General features: G+C 47.9%; 1 protein-coding gene and 1 long non-coding RNA gene across 2 annotated transcripts in view; both read right to left on the bottom strand.

The window, feature by feature from the left end:
• Window positions 1-3101: 3101 nt before the first annotated feature.
• Window positions 3102-5030, bottom strand: LOC134021961 (uncharacterized). The gene is made up of 3 exons (XR_009930598.1): window positions 4650-5030; window positions 4102-4609; window positions 3102-4004 (listed from the first exon to the last, which is right to left on the bottom strand). It is a non-coding gene; the product is annotated as an uncharacterized LOC134021961 (long non-coding RNA).
• Window positions 5031-5060: 30 nt separating this feature from the next.
• The window catches only part of mcu (mitochondrial calcium uniporter), a 49270-nt gene continuing 41910 nt past the window's right edge, over window positions 5061-12420 (bottom strand). Inside the window, exons 4-9 of the mRNA XM_062463053.1 lie at window positions 10096-10266; window positions 9325-9429; window positions 9064-9224; window positions 7548-7751; window positions 7233-7349; window positions 5061-6578 (exon numbers count right to left, since the gene is read on the bottom strand). Coding sequence (XP_062319037.1) covers window positions 6498-6578; window positions 7233-7349; window positions 7548-7751; window positions 9064-9224; window positions 9325-9429; window positions 10096-10266 — 839 coding nt within the window. The 3' untranslated portion in view covers window positions 5061-6497. The remainder of the gene's footprint in view (window positions 6579-7232; window positions 7350-7547; window positions 7752-9063; window positions 9225-9324; window positions 9430-10095; window positions 10267-12420) is intronic.

The raw sequence follows: 12420 nt of genomic DNA, 5'->3' as shown, positions 1-12420 counted from the left end.
ATCATCATCATAACATTGCACCTTGAACTTTGGCCCTCTTGCCCAAACATGTCACAATTCGTAGCACAAAATGTCAATATTGTTGAAATATAGAATCGGCGCAGATCAAAGCATGCTGTCAGAAGGCCCCCAGAGCCTGGGTGCTGCTGCTCTGTGACGGCTGTAGTTCAGCTGAGGTGAAGCATCTCTGCTGCGCTGACTGGGAGTCAGAACAGCCAGAAGAGCAGACTGCAAAATGCCACTGGATGCAGTAGGACATCCTGGTATTATTGGGACGTACTAACTCATATAATAAGACTTTATTGATATAGCACATTTCATACAAGAATTGCAGCTCAAGGTGCTTTACATAAAATCAATAAAAACAATAATACAAGTAAATAAAGTAATAAAACCCTTCTGAGATCAAATGAGTAAAATGCTTTGGTAAAAAGATTTAAGATGAAAATGTCTAGCGTTTTGGGCGTAGTTTACAAAGGCCGCATCACCAATCTTCTTATGATTGCAGTGTTCTAGCTGGTGTGTAGTTTGTAAAAGTTAGCAATGTAGCTAGGTCATTGTCCATTTAGAGCTTTGTATGTGAGGAGAAGGACCTTAAAGTCAATTCTGAAGGTAACAGGGAGCCAGTGTAAAGTAGCTAGGACAGGACTAATGTGTTCTCTCCTTTTGGTTTTGGTTAATAATATAGCTGCAGAGTTTTGAATGAGCTGTAGTCTTTCAGTGGTTTTCTTGGGAAGACCAGCAAAATGTGCGTTACAGTAATCTGCATCATTTTGGTTTATGAATGGTCGTACCTTCGCTATTTTCCTGAGGTGAAAGAAAGCTGTTTTGGCCACTTTATTAATGTAAGAGTTGAAATTTAAATCTGAGTGCAGGATTACACCGAGACGTGTCACCTCTGGTTAAGCCAGGGGGTCAAACCTTCTAGATTCTTAGTTAGCATCTCTCTTTTGGATTTGAGGCCACAGAGTAGGACTTCAGTTTTGTCCTCATTTAATTTAAGAAAGTTTTCATTCATCCATTGTTTATTGCCGACAAGCAGTTGGTAATGAAATGTATGGCTGTTGACTCGTTGGGTTCAGCAGATATATACAGTTGTGTGTCATCCGCATAGCTATGGAAATCTATATTTTGTTCTCTGAGTATGTTGCTGAGTGGTAACATATAAAGAGAAAAAAGTAATGGACCGAAGCCTAACCCTGACCCTAACCCCGTAGCAGTTCTCATGTTTCTTAGACATATGGTCTCCTAAACTAAGATAAAACTTCCTTCCTCTGATATCATCCAGTTTAATACAATGTCCGTGAACCCAATCTTTTCCAGTCTATTGATTAGGATGTCGTGATCAATGATATCAAATGCTGCACTGAGATCCAACAGGATAAGGATAGAGACTTTATTTGAGTTTAGTCTGAGGTCACTAATTATTTTGGTGAGAGCAGTTTCAGTACTGTGATATTTCCTGAAACCTGACTGAGGCTTTCAAGATGTTATTTTCTTCAAGAAAGGAATTTAATTGGACAAATACTATCTTTTCCAATACTTTACTAATAAATGGAAGGTTTTATATTGGTCTGTAATTTGCAAGTATACTGTTATCCAATTTGGGTTTCTTTAATAGGGGCTTTCTATATCTGACATGCTAACTGGTATGGTAGTTTGGCTGTTAGGACCCACCTCCCATCGTCCCAGTCGGAGTTCTGCTCAGCAGGGCAGGAAGGAGCGGACAGTGCTGCTATCTGGCTAAATGTCGCTACCGATCATATCTGAACTCACCGTCCTGTTTACCAGCAGACCTTCAGAACAGCCCTCACACCAGGTCAGCCTGGGCAGGAAGCAGACAGACAGGGAGGAGTGGAGGGAGTTAGGGAAGGGAGGGAGGAGAGGGATGGAGGAGGAAGGGATGAGAGGGGAGAGGGAGGGAGGAGGAAGGGAGGAGTGGAGGAGAGGGGGGAGTTAGGGAAGGGAGGGATGAGAGGGAGGGAGGAGGAAGGGATGAGAGGGGAGAGGGAGGGAGGAGGAAGGGATGAGAGGGGAGAGGGAGGGAGGAGGAAGGGATGAGAGGGGAGAGGGAGGGAGGAGGAAGGGAGGAGTGGAGGAGAGGGGGGAGTTAGGGAAGGGAGGGAGGAGAGGGATGGAGGAGGAAGGGATGAGAGGGGAGAGGGAGGGAGGAGGAAGGGAGGAGAGGGGAGAGGGGAGGGAGGGAAGAGGAAGGAGACGGGCTGTATGCTAATGTATATTTTTAATACTGTACTGTATGTTGTCTTGGGCCAAGACTCACACTTACAAACACACCACCGCTGTACAATCATCTCCAAAACCTTGGTAAGGATTTTATTGGTAACTGAATTACATTTCTCTTTTATACATATTTCATAAATGATACAGGATTTTACATTTTTCTTTTTTTTGCCAACATTACAGCATCCGATGTCAACGGAAAAAAAGAAAAAAAACTAGGAAAGAGGTTAGAATGAAGAACCAAACCAAGTCAATCCTGTCAGCTGCTTCACTCTCGAAACATCTCCTTGTAGCGCACACAACAAACAGAATGGAAATTCAAAACAAAACACACGTCCAAAACTTAAATGCGATTGGGGGAGGAGGTGGGGGACATACAAAAAGAGAAGGGATGAGTGGATAGATGGACGGAGTGGAGGTGGAGAGGGTGAGGTGCAGCAGAGTTGTTGTTCCTCCGCATGCTGCCAACATACAACAGGCAGCTGGGGTGAAAGGTCAGAGGGCATCTCTAACAGGGTCTCTGGACGGAGAAGATGGGGGCACTACCCCTCTTGGGGAGGGGGAGGAAGGAGGGATGGACAGGGGGGAAGAGTGGGGGGGTGAGGAAGGAGTGAGGGTGTGGGAACAGTGTAGGATATGAGGGTGTCAAGGTGAGCGGGATAAGGGGGATAGGGTGAGGTGGCAGGGGTGAGAGATGAGAGGGCAGGGGTGAGAGGTAAGTAAGGGGGCAGGGGTGAGGGGGCAGGGGTGAGAGGTAAGGGAGGAGGGGTGAGAGGTAAGGGGGCAGGGGTGAGAGGTAAGGGGACAGGGGTGAGGGGGCAAGGAGCAGGGGTGAGGGGGCAGGGGTGAGAGGTAAGGGAGTGGGGGTGAGAGGTAAGGGGGCAGGGGTGAGGGGGCAAGGAGCAGGGGTGAGGGGGCAGGGGTGAGGGGGCAGGGGTGAGAGGTAAGGGAGGACGGGTGAGAGGGTGCATTGGGTTGGCTGGGCACTAGCCAGTTTTGGCAGGGCAGATTCTATCGACATGGCAACAAGACCGCCTTGTCCTTTACAACTAGGAATCTCTACTAACAACGTTCTTTAAATCATCTTTGCAATATTTTGATAAATCATCTTTTGTTTTTACATAATTTCCCATGTAAACAGACATTCATGCAACACCCGCATTATAATAAAGTTCCCTATATTTGATATATTTCATTTAAAAAAGAAAAACTAAGAAAAACAACTCAAAGAAGAAGGCAACAGAAAAAGGCAATAAAAGGTGTATGATATGACAGGAAGTCTCATGCAGAGACAGACAGGAAGAAGGAAGTAGGATGAGGAGACATGGCGAACCTAGACTCAGACTGCAGACATCTCCAAGGAAACCCCAGCACTATCCTTACTGTGTGTCAGTGTGTGTGTGCTTATCTGCAAACACAGCCTTTTGTGGAGCAGAGGGATTTAAAGCTATTGATTGTTTGAGTTGGGGTCAAAGGTGACGTAGATTTATACCCACATCGATCCAGAGCGATTAAGGAGAAAGGATTCATGAAGGTGCTGATCTACACCTTTATGCTTACTCACTCTCTCTCACACACACACACACATTCTCTGCCTTCCCTTCTCCTCTATATCCCCTTCTCTCTCCCTCCACCTCTCTGGTATTCTCTGGCTGCAGCCTCAGCAAAAAATAAAAAAAGTAATTATATTGAGATTGTTTATCTTTAGAGCAGCACCTACAGTCGCTGCCTTTCCCTACAAGACAGTCAGCGTGACCCCCGACCTGGAGGGCATAGCTGGACCCCTGGCCTGGAGGGCACAGCTGGACCCCTGGCCTGGAGGGCACAGCTGGACCCCTGGCCTGGAGGGCACAGCTGGACCCCTGGCCTGGAGGGCACGGCTGGACCCCTGGCCTGGAGGGCATAGCTGGACCCCTGGCCTGGAGGGCACAGCTGGACCCCTGGCCTGGAGGGCACAGCTGGACCCCTGGCCTGGAGGGCACGGCTGGACCCCTGGCCTGGAGGGCTGGAGGGGTCTGTGGTACAGCAGGTCCCCAGGCACGTCCAGAGTGAAGCACGTCTGTAGCCTGGAGGACACCAGCGCTGTACACAGCTAGCTAGAGGAGCAAACCTTGTAAACTATGTAGCTCATAATAACCACACATGAAGCCAGCTGTTTCCTTGGAGATTAATATGTCAGCATACCATATGCTGAGTATACAGTACACATTTAAATACACACTTGTGTGTGCACGGACGCACACTGAATGATGATGTTCCTAGGGACTAGCCAATGGGAGGACAGATTGTTGGATTTTGCTTCCTGTTTTCCATTGATGTATACTTGTTTAGCTTTGTTAGCCGAGTTAGGATCCTGACATGAACCACACTCCACCAACCCCACCTACCCTACACTCCACCAACCCCACCTACCCTACACTCCACCAACCCCACCTACCCTACACTTAACCCTACCCCCACATACCCTGAACTCAACCACCCCTAACAGGAAATAGTGTACCCGCTCCTTCCCTGACTGAAACTATCCCCAGAATGGAAACAACATAGATATGGTGTATTTGACCAGGGTCTGATAATGTGAATGATAGAGAATGATATCCAAAATAAGTACAAAACTGCAACTATACTCCTTCCTACACATTCACAGGGTTCTAGTGAGGGCATCTCTAGCATGCATGCAGCCTAGGTTAGCTTAGTTTAGCCTAACCCTGTCAAGCCTGGCCTAGCGTAGACTAGCTTAGTTTAGCTTAGCCTATCTTAATTCAGTTTAGCCTAGCCTAGTTAGCCTAGCCTAGTTAGCCTAGCCTAGTTAGCCTAGCCTAGCGGACGGGAGGGAGCTCTGGCCTGGCTGAAGGAGGACTGCTAAACTATGTTGAGTAGTTATGACTCAGCCCTCAGGATGTAAAGCTAAGGCGAGTAGAACATGAGTAGAACATGAGGTGGTCTAGTGATTGGAGTCATTTCGTGGCCAGAGGGATTTGTTTGTAAGGTAACACTCCTTATAAACTCTGCAAGTCTGTCTTCATATTAGTGAGCAACATACTGTTTGTAATGTTGATGGTCAAGGTAGTAGTTTGTGTTTTTGTGTGTGAGAGTCAGAGAAAGATAGCGAGAGTCACAGAGAGAGAGGGAGAGACAGTGAGAGGGTGTGTGAGTGTGTGTGAGAGAGGGAGTTTGTGTCAGAGAGAGAGTGTGTGTGAGGGAGAGAGTGTGTGTGGAGGGAGAGGGCAGGACCATTGATGAGACTCCTACAGCAGATGTGTTAGTACCTGCATGTATCTGTATCTATCTGTCTGTAACTATTGACAACCAGAGCTCCACCCCCTACTGAAAATAAACTGGTCTCTCTACAGCTCCTTAGATTGTAGATATATTTATATATATATATTTATATTCATAACAAATATAGTATGGCTTTCAAAATAAAAAGCGCCAAAATATTTTTTTGGAATAAAAGAACCCACAGTGATGTTTCCGTTGGCTCTCCTCTCCCCCTGGCGAGGGGCGGAGCTCTACAGAACGTCAAAAGGAAGAGGAATTGACGCCCTCCACTTCCTGTCAAGGCGGAGACAAACTGCTGATAGGGCGGCAGGGTGGGATGGGCAGCAGAGTCTGGCCAATGGGAGGGCTAAATCTGAGCCAAGGTCACCTGGATGGTCTATCAGAGTCCTCCATGCATGCTGGGGGCAGCGGCTAGCCACAGGAAGTCCTTGTAAACTTTAATTCATGGGCTGAAGTCCCTCCACAGAGCTCTGCCTTGCCCAATCAGAAGATGGCTGTGTGTGCCAGAGCCCAGTCTTGTCCAATCAGAGTAGTGCTGTAAGTGTTGTCAGGTAGACAGCTTCAGAATACGGTTACTGAGGGCCTGGCCTTCCACTGGTTGTCCCTAGCATGTCGCACACATACACACACACACACACATACATACACACACTGCCCCTCTGTAAGCCGCCTCTGCAGTATGAATCTTCAGGTGTATCACTTCCTGTCTGGCCATGGTGACTTTCTGCCAACTGTCCCTGTGGCCAATCCCTTCTTCATAATCATCATCATAATCTCCACCCTCAGCCTTCAGAGGGATGTGTTTCTTGTCGTCCTCCTCCTCTTCATTGGTTTAGCTTGCAGTTGTGATGGTCAGTCAGGAAGGATATCTCTTCCTAACCTCATAAGGGACAGGTGAGGGGGGGAGGGGGGGATGGGGGAGGGAGACAGAAAGCAGGGAGAGAGGGAGCTGGAGGGAGGAGAGGAGGGCGTCATCAGTCCTTGCTGGAGGTGATCTGCTGGACGGGGAGCTGCAGCTGGAGCGGGTCCCTCAGACGCTTCAGATCCAGCTCCACCTGGAGGAGAACACTGTTACACCTCTGTCCTACCAGCCCTGTACCTGGAGAACACTGTTACACCTCTGTTCTACCAGCCCTGTACCTGGAGAACACTGTTACACCTCTGTTCTACCAGCCCTGTACCTGGAGAACACTGTTACACCTCTGTCCTACCAGCCCTGTACCTGGAGAACACTGTTACACCTCTGTTCTACCAGCCCTGTACCTGGAGAACACTGTTACACCTCTGTCCTACCAGCCCTGTACCTGGAGAACACTGTTACACCTCTGTCCTACCAGCCCTGTACCTGGAGAACACTGTTACACCTCTGTCCTACCAGCCCTGTACCTGGAGAACACTGTTACACCTCTGTCCTACCAGCCCTGTACCTGGAGAACACTGTTACACCTCTGTCCTACCAGCCCTGTACCTGGAGAACACTGTTACACCTCTGTCCTACCAGCCCTGTACCTGGAGAACACTGTTACACCTCTGTTCTACCAGCCCTGTACCTGGAGAACACTGTTACACCTCTGTCCTACCAGCCCTGTACCTGGAGAACACTGTTACACCTCTGTTCTACCAGCCCTGTACCTGGAGAACACTGTTACACCTCTGTTCTATCAGCATGTGCATGTGTGTGTGTGTTTGTGTAAGCGTGTGTGTCGTACCTCAGCAACATCCTCCTTGAGTTTGTTGTACTTGTCCACATCAAAGCGAGTCCTCTTCAGCCCCTTGTGGAAGAACAGCAGGTACTGTCTGTCCCTGGCATCAGGGTAGATGTACTCCTACACACACACACACACACACACACACACACACACACACACACACACACACACACACACACGCCATCAGGACACACAACACACACTCCAGATTCACACATTCTGTGATAATGTTTGTATACTTTACATGTGTGCGTGTGTGTGTATGTGTGTGTGTGTATGTGTGCGTGTGTGTGCATGTGTGTGCGTGTGTGGTACCTGGCGTGTGAGGACAAAGTAAGAGTACATGGCCATGGCGGTGCCGTAGGTGATGAAGTATGTGACAGGCTCCATGATGTCCCAGGAGTACTCCCACCAGGTGAGGCGCGCCAGGATGCCAAACTGGGTCGCCATGTAGGCCACGCCCCCCCACAGAGCCCAGGTGGTCCGCCGCTCCGCCTTCCGGCTCAACTCCTCCTTCACCTGCACGCACACACACACACACACACACAAACACACAGAGACAGAGATGCATGAATTCGGACCACTCTCATTCTGAATCCTTGGCATAAGCAGTAGAGTAGAATAGAGCAGAGGAGAGTACAGTAGAGCAGAGTACAGTAGAGTGTAGTACATTACAGTAGAGCACAGAAAAGAATAGTACAGTAGAGCAGAGTACAGTAGATTAGAGCAGAGCACAGTACTGTAGGGTACCGTAGAGTACAGTACAGTAGAGCAGAGTACAGTAAAGCAGAGTACAGTACAGAAGAATAGAGTACAGTAGAGCAGAGTACAGTGGAGTAGAGTACAGTGGAGTAGAGCAGAGTACAGCAGAGTAGAGTTGAGTCCAATAGAGTAGCGTAGAGCAGAGTACAGTAGAGTAGAGTATAGCAGAGTATAGTACAGTAGAGTAGAGCAGAATAGAGCAGAGTAGAGTCCAATAGAGTACAGTAAAGCAGAGTACAGTAGAGCAGAGTACAGTACAGCAGAGCAGAGTACAGTAGAGCAGAGCACAGTACTGTAGGGTACCGTAGAGTACAGTAGAGCAGAGTACAGTACAGTAGAGCAGAGTACAGTAGAGTACAGTAGAGTGCAGTACAGTAGAGCAGAGTACAGTACAAGAGCAGAGTACAGTAGAGCAGAGTACAGTAGAGTACAGCAGAGCAGAGTATAGTAGAGCACAGCACAGTACTGTAGGGTACAGTAGAGTACAGTAGAGCAGAGTACAGTACAGTAGAGTACAGTAGAGTACAGCAGAGCAGAGTATAGTAGAGCACAGCACAGTACTGTAGGGTACAGTAGAGTACAGTAGAGCAGAGTACAGTACAGTACAGTACAGTAGAGTACAGTAGAGTACAGTAGAGCAGAGTACAGTACAGTAGAGTACAGTAGAGTACAGCAGAGCAGAGTATAGTAGAGCACAGCACAGTACTGTAGGGTACCGTAGAGTACAGTAGAGCAGAGTACAGTACAGTAGAGTACAGTAGAGTACAGTAGAGCAGAGTACAGTAGAGCAGAGTACAGTAGAGCAGAGTACAGTAGAGCAGAGTACAGTAGAGTACAGTAGAGTACAGTAGAGTCCAATAGAGTACAGTAGAGCAGAGTACAGTAGAGTACAGTAGAGCAGAGCACAGTACTGTAGGGTACCGTAGAGTACAGTAGAGCAGAGTACAGTAGAGCAGAGTACAGTAGAGTATAACAGAGTAGAGAAGAGTATAATAGAGTACAGTAGAGACCAATAGAGTACAGAAGAGCAGAGTACAGTAGACTACAGTAGAGCATCTCCTCCTCAGACCTTCTCTAGAGGGCGGAGCTCTGAGTTGAGGTCCTCCAGGCGTCCAACCAGCTGCCTCTCCTTGCTGAGCTGGTGCTCCTCTATGTGCAGGGTGGTGTACAGCTGCTGCACCAGGAACTTCACATCATTCAGACGCTCTGCATCCTCATGGGCCAGCAGCTCTGCACACACACCAGCATCTCAGGGGGGGGGGGGGGGGCTGTGTGTGTGTATATGTGTGTGTGTATGTGGGCGTGTGTATGTGGGTGTGTGTGTGCTCACCTCTCCGAGGAGGTCTGACCAGGTGTGTGGTGTCGTTGATGACCAGATTGAAGTCGTCCAGCAGCAGGATGTCTATACCTGTAGACGAGGCTATCCTCGCTCCGTCTGGCGGGGGAGTCACTCAGGATTACGTGTGTGTAAAAATGTGTGTGTACCTGTAGAGTAGATGGCGACCCTGTCGATGCCCCTGTGTGTGTGTGTGTGTGTGTGTGTACCTGTAGAGTAGATGGCGACCCTGTCGATGCCCCTGTGTGTGTGTGTGTGTGTGTGTATGTGTGTGTACCTGTAGAGTAGATGGCGACCCTGTCGATGCCCCTGTGTGTGTGTGTGTGTGTGTGTGTGTATATGTGTGTGTACCTGTAGAGTAGATGGCGACCCTGTCGATACCCCTGTGTGTGTGTGTGTGTATGTGTGTGTGTGTACCTGTAGAGTAGATGGCGACCCTGTCAATGCCCCTGTGTGTGTGTGTGTGTGTGTGTATATGTGTGTGTACCTGTAGAGTAGATGGCGACCCTGTCGATGCCCCTGTGTGTGTGTGTGTGTGTGTGTGTATGTGTGTGTACCTGTAGAGTAGATGGCGACCCTGTCGATGCCCCTGTGTGTGTGTGTGTGTGTGTGTGTATGTGTGTGTACCTGTAGAGTAGATGGCGACCCTGTCGATACCCCTGTGTGTGTGTGTGTGTGTATGTGTGTGTGTGTACCTGTAGAGTAGATGGCGACCCTGTCGATACCCCTGTGTGTGTGTGTGTGTGTGTATGTGTGTGTGTGTACCTGTAGAGTAGATGGCGACCCTGTCGATACCCCTGTCCTCCTCCTGCAGCTGTTGGAGGAGTACGCCCACACAGTCGCTCAGGGGCTTCAGGGTGAACTGGCAGCGCTCCCTCCTCGACGGCAGACACACCGACACCACCGGCAGCCCATTCTGGTACACCACTGTCACCTCTGAGGACAGCACACACAGTCAGTCAGCACACAGGACACACACACAGTCAGTTAGCACACAGGACACACAGTCAGTTAGCACACACACACACACAGTCAGTCAGCACACACACACAGTCAGTCAGCACACAGGACACACACACACAGTCAGTTAGCACACACACACACACACACAGTCAGTTAGCTAACACACACACAGTCAGTTAGCACACACACACAGTCAGTCAGCACACATAACACACACACACACACAGTCAGTTAGCACACACACACACACACAGTCAGTCAGCACACATGACACACACACACAGTCAGTTAGCACACACACACACACACAGTCAGTCAGCACACATAACACACACACACACAGTCAGTTAGCATACATGACACACACACACACAGTCAGTCAGCACACATGACACACACACACAGCGTCACCTGAGGACAGACCCTGTTGCCATGAACACAAACACATCCTCACCACAGAAAACAAACAGTTTTATATTGTATTTAGGTGCAAGCCAACAGGCACCAAACACACTTGGCAGCAACTGAAGATGAATTACAAAAATATGCTTTAAACCGGTATGGTATAATTGCAAAAGAAGCTATTTGATATCTTGCTGAGCTTCATTAAACAGCATTCAGTGACTACAACTTGAATTCCGGAAAAGTTGGGACATTTTTTTAATTTGAATAAAATGAAAACTAAAAGACTTTCAAATCACATGAGACAATATTTTATTCACAATAGAACATAGATAACATAACACATCCACTAAAAGAGCTCATTTCAAATTTGATGCCTGCTACAGGTCTCAAAAAAGTTGGGACAGGGGCAACAAATGACTGAAAAAGCAAGACATTTGGAAAAGATTCAGCTGAGAACATCTAGCAACTAATTAAGTTAATTGATATCAGGTCTGTAACATGATTAGCTCTAAAGGGATGTCTTAGAGAGGCAGAGTCTCTCAGAAGTAAAGATGAGCAGAGGCTCTCCAATCTGTGAAAGAGTCCGTAGAAAGATTGTGGAATACTTTAAAAACAATGTTCTTCAACGTCAAATTGCATAGGCTTTGCAAATCTCATCATCTACAGTGCATAATATCATCAAAAGATTCAGAGAAACAGGAGAAATCACGGTGCGTAAGGGACAAGGCCGAAGACCTTCATTGGATGCCTGTGGTCTTCGGGCCCTCAGACGACACAGCGCCATTCATCGGCATGGTTGTGTCATTGACATTACTAAATGGGACCAGGAATACTTCCAGAAACCAGTCGGTGAACACAATCCACCGTGCCATCTGCAGATGCCAACTAAAGCTCTATCATGCAAAAAGGAAGCCATATGCAGTGTTTCCCCTAGGTTTGCGGCGGCGGGCGGTGACCATGTAGAGACAGAAATGACATGCCGTTGTGTAAATAAGATAAATAACATAAGGCCATTTAGTTTGTTTAATAAAAGAGCAAGCTATAGACCTGTTGTATAGGAAAGGTAACCTTAAATTACTTATTTTGTGATCTGGCGCTACATATATTTAAATATAAAAAATAAAAAAATCATTATTAACTTGACCTTCCAGGAGGGGCGGGGGGTGCCGTTGGGGGGGTGCCGTTGGGGGGGCCCCGCCCACCTAATATAATGGTAGGGGAAACACTGATATGTGAACATGGTCAAGAAGTGCCATTGTGTCCTGTGGACCAAGGCTCATTTAAAATTGACTATTTCAAAGTGGAACAGTGTTCTATGGTCCGACGAGTCCAAATTTGACATTCATATTGGAAATCACGGACGCCGTGTCCTCCGGGTAAAAGAGGAGGGAGACCTTCCCTCGTGTTATCAGCGTTCAGTTGAAAAGCCAGCATCTCTGATGGTATGGGGGTGCATAAGTCCAGACGGTATGGGCAGCTTGCATGTTTTGGAAGGCACTATGAATGCTGAAAGGTATATAAAGGTTGTAGAGCAACATATGCTCCTTTCCTGATGACGTCTATTTCAGGGAAGGCCTTGTGTATTTCAGCAGGACAATGCAAAACCACATACTGCAGCTATTACAACAGCATGGCTTCGTCGTAGAAGACTCCGGGTGCTGAATTGGCCTGCCTGCAGTCCAGATCTTTCGTATAGAGAACATTTGGCGCATCATTAAACGA

Source organism: Osmerus eperlanus, chromosome 6, assembly GCF_963692335.1.
Source record: "Osmerus eperlanus chromosome 6, fOsmEpe2.1, whole genome shotgun sequence".
NCBI lineage: Eukaryota > Metazoa > Chordata > Actinopteri > Osmeriformes > Osmeridae > Osmerus > Osmerus eperlanus.
Note: the sequence above shows the minus strand (reverse complement) of the source record. Positions and strands in the feature narration are given on the sequence as shown.